Source organism: Erithacus rubecula (assembly GCF_903797595.1).
Source record: "Erithacus rubecula genome assembly, chromosome: 15".
Classification (NCBI taxonomy): domain Eukaryota; kingdom Metazoa; phylum Chordata; class Aves; order Passeriformes; family Muscicapidae; genus Erithacus; species Erithacus rubecula.
Window position 1 is genome coordinate 17,682,008 of NC_136667.1, and position 20,175 is coordinate 17,702,182.

General features: G+C 46.9%; 1 protein-coding gene across 3 annotated transcripts in view; it reads right to left on the minus strand.

The window, feature by feature from the left end:
* Positions 1-20,175, minus strand: part of LOC306808398 (vascular endothelial growth factor receptor kdr-like) — a 127,559-nt gene that overhangs the window by 20,585 nt on the left and 86,799 nt on the right. For 2 of the 3 annotated variants that reach the window (XM_079318966.1, XM_079318968.1), the window contains exons 13-24: positions 15,688-15,981; positions 14,000-14,146; positions 11,280-11,405; positions 11,087-11,193; positions 9,904-10,039; positions 8,666-8,770; positions 6,530-6,646; positions 2,674-2,762; positions 1,799-1,964; positions 1,237-1,334; positions 236-358; positions 30-141 (exon numbers count right to left, since the gene is read on the minus strand). In XM_079318966.1, coding sequence (XP_079175092.1) covers positions 30-141; positions 236-358; positions 1,237-1,334; positions 1,799-1,964; positions 2,674-2,762; positions 6,530-6,646; positions 8,666-8,770; positions 9,904-10,039; positions 11,087-11,193; positions 11,280-11,405; positions 14,000-14,146; positions 15,688-15,981 — 1,620 coding nt within the window. The remainder of the gene's footprint in view (positions 1-29; positions 142-235; positions 359-1,236; positions 1,335-1,798; positions 1,965-2,673; positions 2,763-6,529; positions 6,647-8,665; positions 8,771-9,903; positions 10,040-11,086; positions 11,194-11,279; positions 11,406-13,999; positions 14,147-15,687; positions 15,982-20,175) is intronic. The other variant, XM_079318967.1, reaches the window with a different exon arrangement.

The window sequence follows — 20,175 nt, forward strand, 5'->3', positions numbered from 1 at the left end:
GGGAAAAAAGGGTTTGAAACCATTCTTACCTAGAGAAAATATCTCCCACAGCAGCACTCCGAAAGACCACACGTCACTCTGCGTGGTGTAAATTTTGTCAAAAATAGCTTCTGGAGCCATCCACTTGAGAGGAAGCCGTGCCTGCAAGCCAGAGACACAACAGGTTGTCAGATCTGCTGCTCCTGATCTGCCCAAGCCCAATTGGAGGGTGACAAGTGAAGCTTCTTGCACTCACATCTCCCTTGCGGACGTAGTCGGGGTCTTTATAAATGTCCCTGGCCAGGCCAAAGTCACAGATCTTGACCACGTTGTTCTCAGACAGGAGGATGTTCCTGGCTGCCAAATCCCGGTGGATGCACTGCCAGGGAAGGACACAGGGTCAGGGGAGGCTGGGCAAGGAGCTGGAAGCAGGAAGATTCTCTGGGAATGGGGAAGGGAATGAGCTGTGCTGGGAGCAGCTCAGAGTGAGTGAGTCTACTCCAAATACACTGTGATAGGCAAGAGAGAGAGTAACTCAGGGAACAAGCCAATATCAGAGACAGTTTTCTGATTTTTCTATCTGAAATAACTTTGCAGTTATAAGGAAAGGAGTCCTATTTTCCAGTTAGCTGGTTCCTGGGAAGTTTAGGAGAGGCCAAAAAGCAGCTGCAGCTCCCTTTGCCAGTGCAGGTCCAGGAGGGTGTGAGGTGGGATAACCCTGCTCAGGGTTTTGGGGGCTGCCCTGGTGCTGTGTGTGAGTGCAGGCTCAGTTGTGTGCACACCCTGGCCCATGGATTACGCTGCATTTACCTGAAAAGGTATTCCACAGGCTACAAACTATTGCTGTTCATCCAAGAGTGCTGACTTGGCTGACAGTCCCCAGCACCTCTGACAAACTAAAGGAATAAACTGGATTCTCCCTCCTCATTTTTCAATAGTGTTGTTGTTCACCACACTAAGAGGAGCTTTCTCTACAAGCCCTTTCTGCATTTATTTATGAGGCAGTTGCACAAATTGTCTCACCATCTGCATTCACCTCTTCTATCCAAACCCTCCTGTTGCAGATGCCAGTCCCTGCAGCCAAGAATATGATGAATGCTCCTCCACAGCCCTTTCAGTGCTAATTACTGCTTAACCACCAGAGCTAACTTCATCTCCAACACTCTAATAGAAGAGCAAGAAGCAGATTCCTCAGACTCAAAAGTGTGTTTGGGTTTCTTCATATCAGATACTCTCAAGAAATCCAAATGAGCTCACTTTTCGGGAGGCGAGGAACTCCATGCCTTTTGCCACCTGGAAGCTGTAGCAAATCAGATCCTCCAGAGTCAAGGGCCTCTTGTACAGATCCTCAGCATCTAGGAGAGATCAGAGACGTGGCAGAACTCAGCAGCAGGAGCTCCAGAGCTGTGTGGCACTGGTGTTTGACATCTCTGCAGGGTTACAGCTCTGCGTGAGCAACCACTGACCCAGAGGCAGAAAAAATCAGATGATTAACAAAGTTCCCTCATCCATTAGTCACTCATTTAACTATGGGGAAACACCACCTCAGGCTGGGAGTGAGAGAAAGTTTATAGACAAGAGCCCAGGATCAGAGTGACCTCACAAATCTGCTGAAACATTCCTGTTCCTGCTCTCACACAATACAGAGTTCTCTCTTTGTGAGACAGTTGGAGTTGGGAACAGGCAAGAGGAAGAATCTGGGATTTCAGGAGCAAAGCCATGTAAGGGCTTGTAAAGTGTGTGACAGTGTGTGTGTGGCATAGCCAAGTGACAGAAATCTTTCCAATAAAATATTTGGGATCAGGTAGGGTTCTTTTACCTTCTTCATCATCTTCTGAGTCACTGTAACTCTTATCTTCAATAAACCCTGAGCTGGCAGAGCTGCCTGTGCTGGCCACACTCTCCAGGCGCCTCTTGATCAGCTCAGTCAAATCACTGTTGGACTCATCCAGACTTTTCTCTGCTTGGTCAGAGTTTTCCTGGGACTAGAAATTGAATAAAGCTGAGTTTTAGCTTTGTAGGATGCAATGCTTGATGATTCAAAATATGTGACAGAATGGCATAAGGAGAAAGAAGATGAGCATGCTTGAACATGATGTTTCCTGGAGTGGGAATAAATAGGAAACCAGGCTGTATTAGATGTTTGTGTGGATGCAGGGAGCTGCTTGGGAACCAAACCATTGTTCTGAGGCAGAATATGCAGGATCCAGGCTGTTGGTACAGAACAAATTTCAGGGCTGGCACAGGGGAAGGGACAGAGGATGCGATGAGCAGATGGGGGAAGGATGAGCTGCTTTCACTTGGGGTTTGAAACAAAAATCCTCAAACCCGATTTGTATTTTGGGAGGGTTCACTTTCTCCTAGTTCAGTTAATGCCAGATTTTCACTACTATTTTATTATACTACACTACTCTTTTTTTTCCCTTGTACTGGGAAGTATCTCACAAGTAATCCCTTCTATTTCAAGTGCTCTGGAGTGTTTGGGTACTTGCAAATAATTCTTTAGGAGATGCTAGAATAGGACAGAAGTGAAAAAACAATCCCTCTTCTTGCTTGCACAAACTGAAATGTGGAGAGAAAATGAAGTGCCCACAGAAATACCCAACTGCTTGGTGCCAATGCAGAACAAATCCAGCTTTTGTCAGTGGTTGCTGATTCCCTGCCTCATGACTGAGAAAAATCTAATTTTCTTACCTTGTATGCAATGAAATCTCCTCGTTTCCCTCTGAGGTAGTTGGACAGATTTCCATATTTGCAGTATTCCACTATGACCATTAAAGGACCTAAAAAAGACAGTGAAAGTCAAATGAGTTTTGAAGCACTGCAAAGCACGTAATTCCAATTTATCCTACCAAATCCTCTTCAAAATAAGTGGCATTTCTATTATACAGATGAAGAAATGAGGAAACTCAGGGGTGACACAACCAGTAGGGATGTGAAGAGAAGGGAACACATTCTTGGATGGTAACAATCAGTATTTATTCCTAATTTATAAACAAAAAAATTCAGGATGATCAACACAATCCCAGATGCTGTTAAGGTTGGTTTGCTCTGTACATGGAGCAGTTTTCATTTTCTCTGCTGGCTTCACAATTGTTTGTTTTGGGTGGAGCTGATGCCACTAGAGGAAATCAAAGTATGCAGGGCCACAGACAGATCTAAATGAAAAGCTGCAAAAATATTCAGTCTGAAGTTTCTGAAAGTTTCTTCCTCATTCCTCTACAAACCACTGTAGATTCAGTGCTGCTTTTTTACAATTATGCAGGTTTTTAAGAGCTGCTTGAAATGGTTTTATATTGCAGTGTGAGATATCAGGGAAGGAAAAAGCTGCATTATGAACCTTTTTTAACTGTAATCATCAAATGTAAGAGAAAGTGAATTCATGGGAGTGGGATGTGGGTAAACATGGAATATTATCAAACCCAAACAGGAGACTTTCATGTCCAGACCCTTTTTCTCTGGAGAGGGTTTGTGGTGCAGACTGAGAAGTTTGCATTTCAAAGGGGAAGTGCTGAGAGCTGCACTTGGCCTTGGGGAAGGAGCTCAGCAGAATTCCTGCTGGAATTCCTGCTGGTATTCCTGCATCCTCAGGAGAGCAGCAGGAGGGAGCAGTGAGCCTGGGACAGTGAGACAGGAGCAGGAGCTCATTTTGGGTCCCACAGGAGGGAGATGCTGAATTCCTGCAGGCAGAGCCAAGCCCGTGCTGTTCCTAAGGGTTCCTGCAGGATCTGCACCCACCCTCAGTGCACACCTTGGGCTCCCCAGAACCCCCAGGACTCCCAGGACCCCCAGTCCCTCTGCCTGCAGCTGCCACAAGCCTGGAAACCTTGCAGAGCCTGCAAAAACACCAACCCCAAATCCCCAAATCCCAGTGGCGACCCCAGATCTCTGCTCAGTGCTCAAGAGATTTGGCTCTGAAGAAACCAAAATCCAATGTCCCTCATGGGTGCCCTGAGGAAATGCAGATTCCAGAGCAGCTTTAAAGCTCTGCTCAGTGATTTATTCAGGGTTTTGAAAGGCTTCTTAGACATGGCCTCCCCATATTTTGCTCCCTCATTGTAAAGCACACACTGCATTAGTTCTGACTGCTGAACATCAGACACTCCCAAAGTGTTAAATTCTGTTATCTGGTACCTTGTTAAAATAATGTATGTGCATACTTAACAGCAGTCTCCATCAGGAATACACAGTTACATAAAGCCTAACAGGGGAGGGGAGAGCCCTGGAATTTCACAGGAGCTGGGATCTGTGTCTGCCTCTGGAGCTTGAGGCTGTTTTTCTTTAGTCTGCACTTGCACAGCTCCTTGCACAGAGGGGAACAAAGCAGTGCTTGCCTCGAGGCTCCTCTGTGCCCTGTGAGCTCCTGCTGCACCCCTCTGCTCCAGACTCTGCCCCCCAGAAGTCTCCCCAGGCACCTGGCAGGCAGGAGGGAGGGTCACCTCCACCCAGGATGGGGCAGGCTGGAGAATGGGAAATAGAGGAATTCCTGGGAGGAAAACTTTCTCAGAAACTGGACAATCAAAGCCTTTGGTCAGTCCTGAGGTAGGCCTTGCTGTGCAAGCAGAACTCTGGGGCTGCTTTGGTTAAAAACCTCTGGCCCCTGGTCCTGCTGCCAGGTTTGAGTCTCCCCAGGGATGTGTGAGCACAGAGAGTCACCAGCATTCCCAAAATAAAGGCTCCTGGTGTGTCTTGGGTTGCAATACAGGATGTGACAGAAATGTGGATTCTGTCCCCATCTGTTAAACCAGCTGGGGCAGTGCCCCTGATCTCCTGGCACATATTCTCTGCTAAGAGCATTTTGCACATGGGTGAGCTTCAGGAATCACTGGTGTGTGTGAGGTCACTCCTGTGCAGAGAGCTGGGCCCCTTGGTGTTTGTCTTATATTCCACTACAGGATGTGACCAAAAGTGTGGATCTGTTAAACCAGGTGGGACAGAGATGCTTATCTCCATGGGAGATATCTCCTGTTAATGGGCGATCTTTAAACCAGCTGGGCAATCATCTTTATCTTCCCACAGCCCATCCTGCCTCCAAGAGATATCTCCTGTTCATGGCCAGTGAGTCCCAGGGCATGACTGATAAAATTCCATCATCCCACTGGGAGATGCTCCAGCCAGGGGAGGAGACAAGCCTTTCCTACCCAGAGAAAAACTCAGATTTTGGACACCAAAACACCTTCTCTCCACTGGATTCCAGAGGAAAACCAGACCCTTCCACATCATGCCTGCACCTTCAGAGGAAACTGCACCTTCCCCAGGAGCACTGCTCCAGCTGAACCACATCTGCCACTGCAGGAGGATGCAGCCACCATGGAATGGGACTGCTGCCACCACCCTGACTGACTGACGGGTGTCAGCTTGGATTCTGACTCTGGCAGGGTTGGGATTGTTCTTTGTAATACTGCATTTCTATTTTAATTTTCTTAGTGAAGAACTGTTATTCCTAATTCCCATATCTTTTCCTGAGAGCCCCTTAATTTCAAAATTATAATTTTGGAGGGAGGGGGTTTACATTCTCCATTTCAAAGAGAAGCTCCTGCCCTTATTGGCAGACACCTGTCCTCCAAACCTTGACACTGAGGGGCTGGAACCACCTTGCTGGAGGAAAGTTTTCAACCCTGGCATCCTCCCAAATCTACCTCACTGAATTTTCCCTTGTGACTGGACAACAACTGTTGGGAACTGATGGTTTTGGGCCCTCAGATGATGAAAGATCTGTGCATCACCTCTCTTGATTTTCCCCCTTTCATTTATTTCACTCTGAGGTTTCCCTTGCCCTAGGATCCCCTAAACCTGACCCTTGGGGGTGGCTGTGAAGATTTGGAAGGTCAGCAATGAGGAGCCACCCTCAAGAGCTGCTCCCCTGTAGCTGAAGCACAGTAAGAGGCAGGGATGCTTTGTCTGGCCATGTGGGAAGGGATGTTTTAGTGACATAGGCCTGAGATTTATGGGATTTGAATGATGCAGCTCAGCCCCTGCTCCTGCTGCACCCAGGGCTGTCCCAGGTTTCCTGTACACAGAGCAGAAATTGCTGGGTTTGCCTGGAGAGGCTTCTTGTTTAATATTGAATTGTAACTTTATAGTTTCTAAGCACTGAGCCTGTAACATGTCAAGCTAAAAATTATGATGTTAACAGTTTTCTAAAATAACTACCTCTTATCACTTTTGTTGAAAATTTAGTAGAGTTTTGTTTTAAAATACAGTAGAAACTTTTGCCTAGTCTAAGGTCTCAACTCTGGCCAGGTTGGGATTTTAACTAAGCGAAAGGAAATATTTACCATCAAAGCCTTCTCAATCTATTTCAATTATGGCCAGACTGAAATTTGACTGACAAGGAGAGAAAATGACAAAATCCAGATTTTTCTGAGTTAAAATTGAAAATGAGTAATTTTGAAAGGAAAGGAAGTGCTGGGAAAGCACCAAGGGCTCAGCCTGGAAGAAGAGCTGTAAATGGCTGCACTTGCACTGACTGCACCACAGGCACTTCAAACACCCAAAGAGTGTCTGAAAAGTGGTTTTTTTTGCTCCTGATTAACTGAGGACTCCTCACCTCCAGCTTTGGTGCAGGCTCCCAGCAGGTTGACCACGTTCAGGTGATGTCCTATATGGATGAGGATCTTCAGCTCAGACATTAGAGCCTTGCATTCGTTAGTAGTTGCACATTCTGCTTAAGATAAACAGGAAAAAAATCATCTTTACACAACAGGATATTTTCAACAGGACACAGCAAGATCCTGTTTATCCTTTGAAACAAAACCCACCCAGGTTCCTTGCAGTATCTTGGCTTTTCAGACTCTCACACAGATAATAATTCATCCGTTTCATTGTCTGCTGACCTTTATGAAGAGGGTAACCCTTTATCTTTTGGGTGACTCTTCCTTTCTCCAGTGTGGGTTATGGAGGGTTATGGTCCCTTCCCCCAAGCCTGATCCCACAGAGCCCTTGCAGGACTCAGATTTGCAAGCTCAGCAAAGCCCCCCCAGCACAGAGAACCTGTCCCTTCCTCCCTGCTGTGATTTCAGCAGAACTTACAATATTTCAGAACTCCCCACTGCAGGTGATGAGGAATCCACAGATCTGGAAGCTGTGTTCCAAAATATCCCAGGGAATGCACAGCATTACTAAAGCTCAGGCCTCTAAGATCTTATTGACCCAAGAAATTAATTTTTTGATATTTGTGTGTGAACCTGTGTGTGAGGCCCTGGCTGGCCAGTGACATTATTTTAAGACTGGCACCCTCAGACCAGAAGGTTGTTCAGGTGCTGCTTTATCTTCCCAGCCTTCTCTCCAAAACTTCCATGATTAATTTTGACAGGAGAGGCTTTGGCTTGTTTCATTTGCCTTTGCATCATGTAAGATTTAAACATGAAGAAACAGTTATGTAACAAATCATTTGGTGTGACAGGTGTAATATTTTATCTGTTTGTAGAATTGCCCATAATCTTTCTCCAAACTGTGTCATAAAAAAGGAGCTATTCCAAGATTCCTTCAGTCAGCAGTTATCCATGGGTGGTATCACTCCTGATTTCCCCTGGCATGGAACACACAGCCAGCTCAGAAGTGTATTAGATAATTCTGCACATTAAATTTTAGCCTTCAATCCAGAACAGACCTGAGCATGCTGCATGGAGATGGCAGAAATGCAGGCATCTCCAAAGCCTTTGGAATTCCCTGCGTGGATCCACTGATACTAGAAAATCTGCTTTATTCATGAAAGTGATGAATTATGGGCACGTTAGTTGGGGAGGGGCAGCTGCCTCCACTGGGGGAGGGAGGTGTAAAACGATGGAGAATCTGCCAAATATTGCTGAAATGTGCTGGCAGGGCAGAGCTGCCATGAGGGAAGCACAGCATGGAAGGGAATGAAACCCCAGGGCTGTCCAGGGCAGCACGGTCTGATAGAGATGGGAACATGTCTGGATCAGGGAGTTCTATTTCAGGGATCTGGAAATGGGCATGGAACAGGAGATACAACAGCAGGAGAGGAGATGATGGGAAGGATGAAAATAGAGAGGGGACACCAGACCAGAAGGAGGTGCAGAGAGGTGATAAATGAGTGTTTTGGTGATTTCAGAGAGATGGGAGTAGCAGAGCACCAGAAGCAGCTGGTGGCAGAAGCCAGTCCTGTGGCATTGCAGGGGTTAATGGTGTCATGCAGCAGGATGGAGCTGTGAGGGCCATGGCAGCATGGATGAGCCTTTGGAATCTCCCTCAGGAGCAGTCCCAAGCAGGCATTGTGTGGCTGATGCATTCATCCCTCGCTCTGGGTGCAAATCCAGCGTGCAAGAACCAGCTCTGGGTGCTCTCCTTCCCCCCACCCAACAGAGAAAGCTTCCCTCCACTTCAATAACTGCAAGCAAGATGTCTCTAATTTACTGTCCTGGCACTGGGGTTTTTTTCCAGCCCCTTAAACTGCTGTGATGGGAGGCTGAGCTCCAATTTTGAGTTATCTCCCTAATCTGTTCCCCTCCTCACCCCCCAGAGCTGGAAATTGTTTTTTTGTTTTTTTTTTTCCCCTCAAGGAATACAAGACTTAATCAGCAGCACAGCACAGAGCTGCTGTCATTTCCTCCCCTTGCATCCTTCCAGGATGGCCAATTCCCACCTGGAGCCCCACAACCAGTCTGGGAGCTGAGCACAGTGCCACTCGCTGCCCTGGGGAGGATCTCAGAGGGATTTTTTGTACCTTTCAGCATTTTTACGGCAACTGTTTTGCAGGTTGAAGATTTATCAATGCCAAAAGCAGACGCCTCCACCACCTTCCCAAAAGCACCATGACCCAGAGTTTTACCTAGAGAAGCAAGAGTCGAGAGTGAGCCCAGGCTGCACCAGGCAGGAGGGGACATGCAACCTCAGCTGTGCAGGACAGACACACCACAGCAGCCTGCAGCACATCCTGACATATGGATAGGCAGGGATTTCCATCCATATGGCCTGGATGCAACAGAGCAGGGGAGAGAAGAGGGCAGGGGACATCACTGCACTCACCGAGGGTGATACCGAGGGGACAAACCTGGGCAGAGCTTGGGTTCATTGTGACACTCCTGAGTCGTGGAGAGAGCCAGCAGGGCACTCAGGGAGTCACAGCCCTTTAACCCCAATGTTGTTGGCATGGATTTGATGGAAAAGCTGCACTAAATGGAATTTAGGATGGTAGCTTTTCTTTATTTCCCCTTTCGTTTGGATTTTCCTGTCTGTGTTACCTGGGGTGCTCTGAGGGCTCTGAGCCAGGGTCTGGCTTTTTGGTTCTGCCAGTTCCAATTTTGGGCTATCCCATGGAATAGATACTGATACTGAGTTTGACTCTGTACCACCACCACCTCAGATTTTGGGGTTTTTGTCTGTGCTCTCCTCCTTCCAGGTTTTCCAGCTGCAGCACAAAGAGCACACACAAATACAGATATTTTCCCTGCACTCCTCAGTGCACACAGATGTTACAGTTTCGCGGTACAAACACAGCCAGCTTTTTGCATTTTCTCACTCCATCAGCCAGTGAACTGAGCTGTTCAGTGAAATGTGGCTCATTTTTCCAGGAGAGCTTTTTACAGCTCAAAGCTGAGTTCTGATGGCCAATAAGGAAGTGATTATTTGATGAATTGATACCTTTCTTCAAAAGAAAATTCACTTTCCTTTTTCCTCCATGGGAATGAAATCACACTTTTGGCAGGGACAGTACCAGCCCCTGGTACTGTTGAGGGTTTGGCTTCCCTTTTCCAAGCAAAAAGGTGGCAGCTTTTAACAGAGTCTTTCCAAAATGCCTCATTCCCTTCATCCAGGCTGACCCTGAACTCTGTGACCACAGATCCAAGGGTGGCACTGCAACAGGCTCTTGCTGGGCTATCCAACAGCTCCCCTGCCACTGCAGGAAGCAATCTGGGGAGCATTTGGGATCATCCTTCCCCCCACAGTGACCCCAGAGCTCACCCAGGCGCAGCCTGTCCCTGGGGAACTCCCACTTGCTGCTGTCGTAGGGCAGGCGGTCACACTGCTCGTCCAGGGGCATCTCCTCGGGGTCCATGATGATTGACAGGTATCCTGTTTTAATATCTGTGGCATCAGGCTAGAAACAGAAATTATTCAGGGGATTCAGGCTGTAATTCCAAAGGGAGGGAGTTCCCTGCCTTCCAGGCAAATTTATTCTGAGCCAGGAATGCATCACTGCAGCTTCCTGCTCCTGTTCTACAACTGAGACACAGTTTTGTGTGTGGCTGCCAGTCGTGGCTCTGATTCTCAAAATCTACCTGGATCCAAAGGAAATCACTGTTTTTCCATGGGAGCTGCACTTCCTGCTGCATATTTTGGCATTGTCACAGTGTTTTGTTCTGCAGTGTTGATTCTCCCAGTTCTCCACTTTGTGGCTGCAACTTGTTGCCATTTAAAATTGATGGAAACTGCTATTTGTGATGCTGCCAAAGTGAGAAATTGTGGTTGGGTGGGTTCTGTGAGCAGACTTGCACAAGTGTGAAGTGTAAGGGGAAATTCAGTGTTGTTCACAGCTCTGTTAAGCGGAGGTCAAGGATAAAAATGTGAATTTAATCCCTGTGTTTGCAAGAGGAGGGGAAATTTTACTCAAATATTGGAGATCAGCTCTGGGACTGCAGTTTGGTGAGGGCAGAGCAGAGAGCTGTGCTTGCTTTTCTGTTTGCTGCTTGTTTCAGGAAAACAGACCTAAATTCCTTGAAACTTTACTGCAAGTTTACTTTCTGAGTCACAAAAGGAAGGTGAAAAAAGAGCAAGGAGATCAAACCAGCTGTGTGGTTTGAGCTCATTTCTAGAGCAGACAGCCTGGGATCTTTCTTTAATATCTTTTAGAGCCAAGTGCTGAAATCAAGCCCTCATTTTAGAGGATTTAGGGTATTTTGTGTTATTCTCACTCAGTTTGACTCATAAAGAGGGAGTAGCCCAATTTTATGGTTCCAGAGAAATGGATGGAAACCTCACAAGTGCAAGGGTTCTCTGGAGAAGTCAACACAAACCACGGACTGAATTTTACAGGGAAATTTTTCCCAATTTTTTCACCATCTGCCCCAACCCTTTGTCCTTAAACTCTGCTGCCACCCTGAGCTGGGGCAGATCCCAGCTCTGTGCAGGACAGGAGCCCTCTCACCTTCCTCAGCTTGCGAATGAAGAGGGTCAGGAGCAGCCAGAAGAGAGTGGCAGCCAGCCCTGTGCACACCAGGATGATCACCTCAATGTTGGATTTCTCCTCAGAACCTGCAGGGGAATGCACAACCACTTTGGAAACATGTCCAAACCCCCTGAAATCCCTGGAATTGTGCATCCCCTCAGCCTGGGCTCACCTTGGATTTTGATGAAGGCTGATGTGCTGACCTGGCCCAAGTCATTGGAGGCATGGCACTCATAGAGTCCCTCATCATCCTTCTTCACTCTCTCAATCACCAGGGTGTTGTTTTCCATGGAAATCCCTGTTTGAAGGCATTTTGGTCAATGTTGGGACAATAACCTGCCTGCCAAAAAAGCTTTCGGGAGTCAGGAGGGAAGGTCAGCTCCCATTCAGGCAGGCTTTGGTGTTAGGACACATTTTAATTCTGTGCTCCTCCTGGTCTGGTAAACTTTCCCTGAGTTTTTTTTTTTTTTTCTTTCTCTTCAACATCTGGATAAATTATTTGGTGTCATTTAAACAACAGCAAATGTGTCTGTTGATTTAGAGGTGGTAGAACCTTGAAATAAATCCAGAAGTTAGCAAAGGGATGCAGGATTGGTGTCTGATAGCAGGAAGATTACACTAAGAAAAATGGGAAATCAGTGGAATTATTGAAGGTGTGGGAAGGGATGCGACTTGAGGAACATGGAACTCAAGTTAGGCATTTCTTGGAAAAATAATGGTGTGAAGCAATCCTGGATTCACAGGCAGTGAGGTGGAGTGGGAATAGAGAGGTTGCCTAGATGTGACCTACAAGAGACTTTTCAACATTTTATTTTCCCAATTTCATATTTCCTGATTTGTGATACTGCACTGAGAGTTCTTCTGTTTCCCTGAGGGGATGATTGGGGTAGAAATAGGCAAACAGGTCAGGCTTGGAATCCAAAAGGAAAGGACATTTTGAATTTCTGGGTGTTCTGCCTGTAATCCTGTTGTTGTTAACAAGAGTACTGCACACAACTTGCCATGCACTGTGCTGAAATATTTACCCTGAGGTGTTTCTTCCAAATATTTTATTTATGTTTCCATTGGTTGGATGAGTTACATGCTTGTCCCTCTAGAATTATTTATAAAATTTCAGGAGCTATAAAGAGTTTCTCTCAGAACATTCTGATCTGAATTATGGATGATCCTAGATTTCCTACCTAGGCCAAGTTGCAAAATTAAAGTCACAGGACCAGCTGCTGACATGGGATTCTCCATCATTTATGGGAGGACTCAGCTCTGCACTGGGACAGCCTCACCTCCAGTGAAGTTTTGAGCATCAGAATATTAAAAAAAGACTTTAGAACACTGGAGAACATCCAAAGGAGGCCACGAGGATGGGGATGGGTCTGGAGGAGCAGCAGAGGGCACTGGGTTTGTTCACAGAGGGGAGATCTCAGTGAGGCCTCTGACATCCTCCAATCTCTGCTCCCTGTGACAGGGACAGCACCCAGGGAATGGCTGGAGCTGGCACAGGACAGGGTTAGGTTGGATTTTAGGGAAAGGTTCTTCCCCAGAGGGTGCTGGCACTGCCCAGGCTCCCCAGGGAATGGGCACAGCCCTGAGGCTGCCACAGCTGCAGGAGCTCCCAGGGATGCCCAGGGTGGGATTGTTGGGAGGTCTGTGCAGGGCCAGGGGCTGGATTGATGATCCTGTGACCCCTCTCCAACCCAGCACATCCCAGGATCCTGTTGCACAGAGCTGGGAAGGCACCTGGGCTCAGGTGAGGCTCCCAGCCTGTGGTGGCTCTGTCCCACAGAGCTGAGAGCACATTCCCATCTGGGGAATAAAGGACATTTCATACCCATGGGGTGCCCTGAACACCTCTGCCAGGTGACTTTGCTGCAGGACAGCTGAGAGCTCAGGCCTGTGGTGCCAGACCCACCTGACACAGGTGCACCCCAGAGTTCAGTTTTGTGCCAAACTCTGCTCTCACACAAGCCGCAGCTCTGATTTCCAGTGCTGTGATAATGTGTGCTGGGCTGGCTCTGCACACAGGAGCCTCCTCTGACCTCAAAGCCTGTGTTGGGTTGATGTGGCCAGAAATGTGGATTCTGTCACCATCTGTTGCAGCCGGGTGTGGCAGTGCCCTGATCTCCTGGCACATATTTTCTGCTAATGGGCCATCTTTAAACCAGCTGGGCAATCATCTTTATCTTCCCACAGCCCATCCTCCCTCCAGGAGATATCTCCTGTTCATGGCCACTGAGTCCCAGGGCATGACTGATAAAATTCCATCATCCCACTGGGAGATGCTCCAGCCAGGGCAGCAGCCAAGCCTTTCCTACCCAGAGAAAAACTCAGATTTTGGACACCAAGGCACCTTCTCTCCACTGGATTCCAGAGGAAAACCAGACCCTTCCACATCATCCCTGCACCTTCAGAGGAAACTGCACCGTCTCCAGGAGCACTGCTCCAGCTGAACCACATCTGCCACTGCAGGAGGATGCAGCCACCATGGAATGGGACTGCTGCCACCACCCTGACTGACTGACGGGTGTCAGCTTGGATTCTGACTCTGGCAGGGTTTGGGATTGTTCTTTGTAATACTGCATTTCTATTTTAATTTTCCTAGTAAAGAACTGTTATTCGCAATTCCCATATCTTTTCCTGAGAGCCCCTTAATTTCAAAATTGTAATAATAATTTCGAGGGAGGGGGTTTACATTCTCCATTTCAAAGAGAAGCTCCTGCCTTTATTGGCAGACACCTGTTCTCCAAACCAGGACAGAGCCCAAGCTGGAGCTCCCTGCAGTGCTGTGGCATCCTTGGGTTTGTGTGTGTGCCCCCAGTGATGGGCACAGATGTGTCAGGGAGACCCTGCCAGCCCATTTTCCCACATCCCAAACAATTCTGAGCAGCAGGAGCTCACCTGAAGCTGCTGAGATGGGGTAGCCATTCTTCCTCCAGGTGACCTGTGGCTCTGGTGTCCCACTGACCTTGCACTCCAGCAGGATCTTGCCACTGATGTTCACCTCCAGGTCCGTCAGGTTCTGGGTCACCAACGGCGCCGCCTTTGCTGCACCACAAAGGGAAAGCGCCCCAGTCAGGTTTGGGGGGCCCTCCCCTCTCTGGGCTGGATATAGCAAAGGTTTGGTTGATCAGCCCATCAAAAGTTTATTTGGTTTATTTTCACACTGCCTAAGCTTAGGCTAGGCTGCAGCTCTGACTCCTCATCCTCTGAAGAAAGCAAAGGATGGGGAGTGGATGGTGCACATGCAGAGTTGAAGACAAAAAGGAGAGAGGAGGAAACAGTTCTAAAGGTTTTTTATCCTCCATCAGGAGGGCAGTTTTCTCTTTACTACAACCATGGTAATGCCCACTTTATATTCATTTATACAAGGTGCAGGACAGCACAATAAAGTAATAACAAAATCATAAGCACAGTATAAAATATACCCCAAACTTGCAGTGAGGAGAATATGAGGGGCATTAGGACATATAAAATGTTTGAATAAGGGAAGGAAAGCTGGTTTGAAGAGGCATTTCCATGTGTGTTCTCCACAAGACTTGCCTGACATGTGCCAGACAAATAACAGATCCCAGTCATCCTCACAAGAACGTGATCCTGATTCCAATTCTCCACAGATGCATTCCCAGTCTAGCTGTGTTTTTCCCATAGCCACGCTGTGTAGGTGTGTGTGTAGGTGGAAATCTGACTGACTGAGCTGAAATATCTGCCAGGGGAGAGGAAAGGGAAGTGCCTGAATGCAGAGAGCAGAGCAGGGCTGGTGCCTCACAGCAGGTGATGCTCACAGGTGGCCTTGGTGCTGTGGGGAGCTGCCAAACCATCATCAGTGCCCAGAACCTGAGTGAGACCCTGCAGAGCCTTCTGAGCCAGAGCAGTCACTGTGAAAATCCCTAATTCAGCTCTAAAGATCTCAAACTCCTGCTCCCTCACTTGCTGCTGCATCTCACTTCTACTCCAGTTGTGTGCTTCACCATTGGAAGGTGGCTAATAATAATAATAATAATAAAAATCTATCCATTCCCCATGCCAGCCCCTTTTCTTCTGAGGAGGCTTTGAGATCATCACCCACCTTCTTCACTCTGAACAGAAGAAACTTCACTAATTTTCAGTGACTTCCTACTGCCAGAAGTGTCCTGCCCTTTGTGTTCCCACAGCCAGCAGAACCAGGCTGGAGGATCTTAGTGAAATAAAAGAGTTGGGGGCTTGGGTCTAAGTAAGGAAATCATTGTTATAACAAAGTGCATCTCTCTTACTCAGAATAAATGGCACATGTAACTTGATTTTACACTTGGAATCTGCTGGGTCCAAATCTTTTCAGGTCTCTCATGCTGGCAGCTGAGAGTGGGTATCAAAGTCATACAGATCTGGGGTGACCATCCCAAGTTACAGCTGTGCTGTCAGAAAATGGTGGGTGATGCTTTTTCTCCTCAGTCCACTCCAAACCTGCACCCATATGAGATTTCAGACATTTTACCCAAACCCAGCAGCAGCTGGGTGAGTGTCCTCCACATCAGGCTGTCAACCCACACAGAGTGAATAAGAAAAGCACCCCAGAGCAGGACACAAGTGGCCTGTCCCCTGTCCCTTACCTCTGACCAGTAGCTGGCTGTGCTGCTCCAGCGTGTCCGTGCTGTTGTGCTGGTTCTGGGCTCGGCACTTGTAGAGCCCACTCTGCTCCCTCGTGACATTGGGGAGGAGCAGGCTCACAGAGATGGAGTATTTGTCAATTTTCCTGAGCACAGAGTGGCTGGGAGCTGGCTCTGAGGAGGGGTAGTACCAGGCCAGGTGGGTGTAGATGTACCTGGAGGCTCTGCAGGTGAGCTGCACATCGTTCCCCACGATGGCTGTGACGTGGGAGGGTGCTTGCAACCCAGAGGGCACGTCTAGGAGGAAGGGAAAAGGTGTTTGGAATGAAATCCCAAGCTGAGAAGATATTTGGCTGCCTGGTTGCTGCTTGGGGGTCAAATTTCCAGCAGGTTTAAAGAGGCATTGGAGCTGGGAATTAGGGAAAGAAAGTTCCTTTCACTGTCCAGCCCTCAGCATTGTAAAATCATCCCATCCCCAAATAATGAATTGAAAGCTTATAAATAGAAGGAGTTAATGGACTGAGAGAGTTTAATCAGGAGCTGTTTCCATCCAAGTCAATAAATGTGTTTGTGAGCTCTTCCCTCTCCACACTCTAGGCTGGAAAATATTAATTGCAGGGAATAAAGAAACCAATTCCCATCCCTCAGGATCAGCACCTCGTCCCCACTGAACAGAATCCTCAACTCTCTCTTATTCCAACTGTGCCAATATTTATTTTCATCTCATGTGGATGCTGGATATTTACTTGATCACTGATGGATTAGCTGCTCTAATGATGTTCAAGTCCTTGAGGCTGTTATATTTAGCAGAGAAATACTCTGAGTCATGACTCCAACATAGCCATGAAAGAGTAAGACGTTTCTTGCTATATTTTTAGCATTTTTTTACTCCAGAAAAAAAAAGTAAATCCATTTTCCTGAAGTGGTGAACTGAATCCTTTTAAAAACAAGAAAAACTGAGTGGAAAGCCATAGCCTAGCCTGCAGTAGCTGCCTGCAAGTAAATTGGGACTGGAAGATTTTGTTTGGATTTTGTAAATTTTAAGGACCTGAATGAAAGCTCATGGATAACCACAATGATCTGGAATTATTCTGCTGCCTGTTAGGTCAGGATTTTCAAGTAGCTGAGAGTTATGAGGAATCTCTTATCAGTGTTACCAGGGACAGGTTTGCCCTAAATGTGAGAGATGATTCAGTGCCATGCTGTTGCTGAGATGCTTCCTCAAACCAGGATGAGCTGGGTGGGATTTGGGAGGGCCAGGAGTTAAAGCAGAACAAGTGGGCACTGCAATTTCTGCAAATTCCACCTGGAATTTGGCCAGGGGCTCCCACTGCAAAAAGTTCTGCAGAAGCTACAGCTGAGCAGAAAGAGTGAGGCTGCTGAAATTACCAATCTGCCTTATAATAAAGCACATATCCCATAAAATACAGAGCCCTGGAGAAGCTTTCAGATATGATTAAAAGTCTCTCCTCTTTCTGAGTTCCAAGCCCTGAGTTTTGAAGGATGCTCCAAAGTTTTGCTTTGTTGCTGGACTTGAAAGTTGCCAGTTTGGGGTTTTTTTTTTTCCCTACCAACTTAACATTCTGGGAGCAGAGGCCTGGCTTGTTTTTCTTATCATTCCTTCTCCTGACATTTTTTATTTAGCATTTTGAATATTTTTAGCTGGAACCTGTGCTGTTCTCTCCCATCTTGTTTGCCTTTCAAGCAGCTCTTTCAGCTCCAATAGAATATTCATTGATTTTCATTGCAGTGGAAGGAAAGAAAGAGGGAAAAAAGGAAGTTGCTCTGCTCTATCTTTTCATGCTCTCCTCTCTCTTTTCTCCTCCTACCAGGATTATCAGGGGAGGGAGTGCAGTTTGGAGAGCACATTTCAAGTCAGTTCATCTCTCAGACAGCTTTGCTTACATAATCCTGAACCTGAGCAGTGATTAACTTCCTCCCTCTGAACAGATACTGTGTTTTAGAAGGCTCCTAATAAGTTGCCTAAAAGAATGCACCATAGAGCTTTTCCCCTTTTATCAGCAGCCACCAAACATTTGTCTTTGGTGCTGTGTTACAGAGTAGTAGCTGTGAATTTCCCTCTCCATGGCAAAAGAGGGAAAGGAGCCATTGGGGAGAGGTAAAAAGGCAGCATAAATCAAAGGCAAGGCTGGCTCCATTTGTATGTACAAGGAATTAATTGTTTTTAATTTCCTGTGCTTTGCACAATAATCTGTGTAATTCAAAACTTCTGCTCTTGCCCAAATTCCAGCCCTGGGCCTGGCAGGGGGGGTTTGCCATCAGGAAAAGGGATGGAGAGAAGGGGGAGCCCCTCTGTGTGGAACAGTGGTGCTTGTCAGGAATCCTGTCAACACCTTGGGAATGAGCAGCTTGGAGTGGCACAACATCCTACAACAGCCCAGCTCATCCATTGTTCTGCTGTCTGAGAGCAGATTTTTATCTCCTGCTGGAAATGCAATATTTTCTTTCGGGTAGAAATCTTTAACTCTATTTTTCTCAGTTGTTTTGGCAATCAGATAAACCCTTGGAAAAAAAAGGACTTTGGTTATTATTTGTTATTCTTATCATAATTCATTTATATTCCCAGAACACTGTGAGTTTTCAGATGGGTGGGATCCCACTTTGCTGAATGCAGTGCAGTCAGACAAAGGCTGGAATTTGATTTAGCCTGGACCTGCAGCTCTGCAGAGCTGCCCTTTCCAAGGTGCAGAGCAGAGATTAGAAGGTAAATAATACTTGTCCATGGCAGAGAATCCCTGCAGGGGACAGCAGGACAGCTTTTCACTGCACTGGGGAGTTTGCAGCCTGCTTGGAACGTCCTTTGGAGCTGGAGGCAGACAATGACATTTCTGAGCATCTCATGGCTCAGCCAAGGCTTAAATGGGAACTCTGGAGTCAGAGCAGTGGTGGGAAAGGCAGGAGGGGCTCAGACCTTGGTTGGATTGACAGAAAACAAAAATCCTGGAGTGAGAATTAAGCCAGGGCACGATAGATAAATCACCTTAGGAGAGACTGCAGAGGGACAGGGACAGCCAGGACATCTGCAGGAGGGGCTGTCACTGCAGGATGAGATTTCTCATCACTCTGGACCCCTTATAAGGTTTGGATTCTGAGTGATCTCCAAACCCTGCTGACCCTTCACGAAATGAACTCTGCTGGCAGAGAAATGATTTAAAAATAGAGTCCAGTGCTATTTCTGGTGCTCGTGGGAGTTTTTGTGGGGGTTCTGCAGTGGAAGAACAAAATGGTTGCTGACAATTACTCCACAGGGATAAATTAATTTTTCTGGAATGAAGGTGGTGGTGGTGAAAACATCAGACTGGAGTGAGCAGGTCCCCAGGGAACAGCCTGGACAACATCTGAGGAAGTTTCCCTGGAACACTCTCCTGTCCTGGGAAAACATCTCAACCCTGCCCAGGAACAGGGATTTGAGGGAGTTCAGCCTCTCAGGTTTTTTACCAAGCCCAATTCAGCCAGAAGGTCTGAAAGCAGCTCAGGGAGCAGCAGCTTGTTGGTTGATAGGAGAGAATGGGAGAAGCCTTTAAAATCAGCAAAGTGCTGAATTAATTTTGGGGTGCCACACTTGCTTTGCAGAGATGCTACAAGCATTTCCCAAAGTCAGTCATGCTCAGTCAGCATTTGCCTCTTCCCCAGACTGGCCCAGACTCCCAGTTTTCCTTTCACAAGCTGGAATAAATCTGTCTTGCCAAGCCCTGTTCACCTCCTGGTCTGTCAGTAATTTCACCCTGTGATTCATTTCCTTCATAATTCAAACTGCATGATTAAAACACTTGTGTCTCAAAGTTTTGCTAGCCGGATCTCAAAATAAAAAATTTGAAATATTAGCTCAGTGGGCAGAAAAAACAACCCTACATAAGTTAATAATTAAAATAAACCAGAGCTGTGCAAGGTGCATGGGAGCAGCAGAGTCAAACAGCCCAGGAGGGAAGAGACACACAGGAGTGCTCTGCCCTCCCAACTTGTCCATGGGCAAGGAACCAAGCAGTGAGAACCAGGCATTTGCTTTCCAGGGCACTTCTGCACTCTTTGTTCTAAAAATCGATATTTTGATGCAAATCCTGGCAGTCAACATCCACTCATCCAGAGAGTGAGCACAGAAAGGTTTCAGTTTGTTCTGGGTGAGCATTTGAACCAGGCTGTCCCTGCACTCTCCTCTCTCTTTAAACTGCTATCTCTCCTGGCAGGGAAAAAAAATAGAGTAAATAGCTATCCTAAGACTCATTGGAGCTAATCTCAGTTGTGTCTAGATATGAAGGCAAAAGAGATGGTGAATGACAGTGGGAAACAATCTGAGGACAAATTCTTGGGGAAAAAAAAACTACTGAGGAATAGAGAGAAATCATGATGTAAATCTTGATCTCACTCCTAAAAAATTCCTGTGCTGAAAGGTTAAGCAGATATTTGTTCAGATCTGTGTTTTTGGGAGAAGCTCCTCCCTGCACAAAGGGCAGGCAGGGCTACAAATTCTAA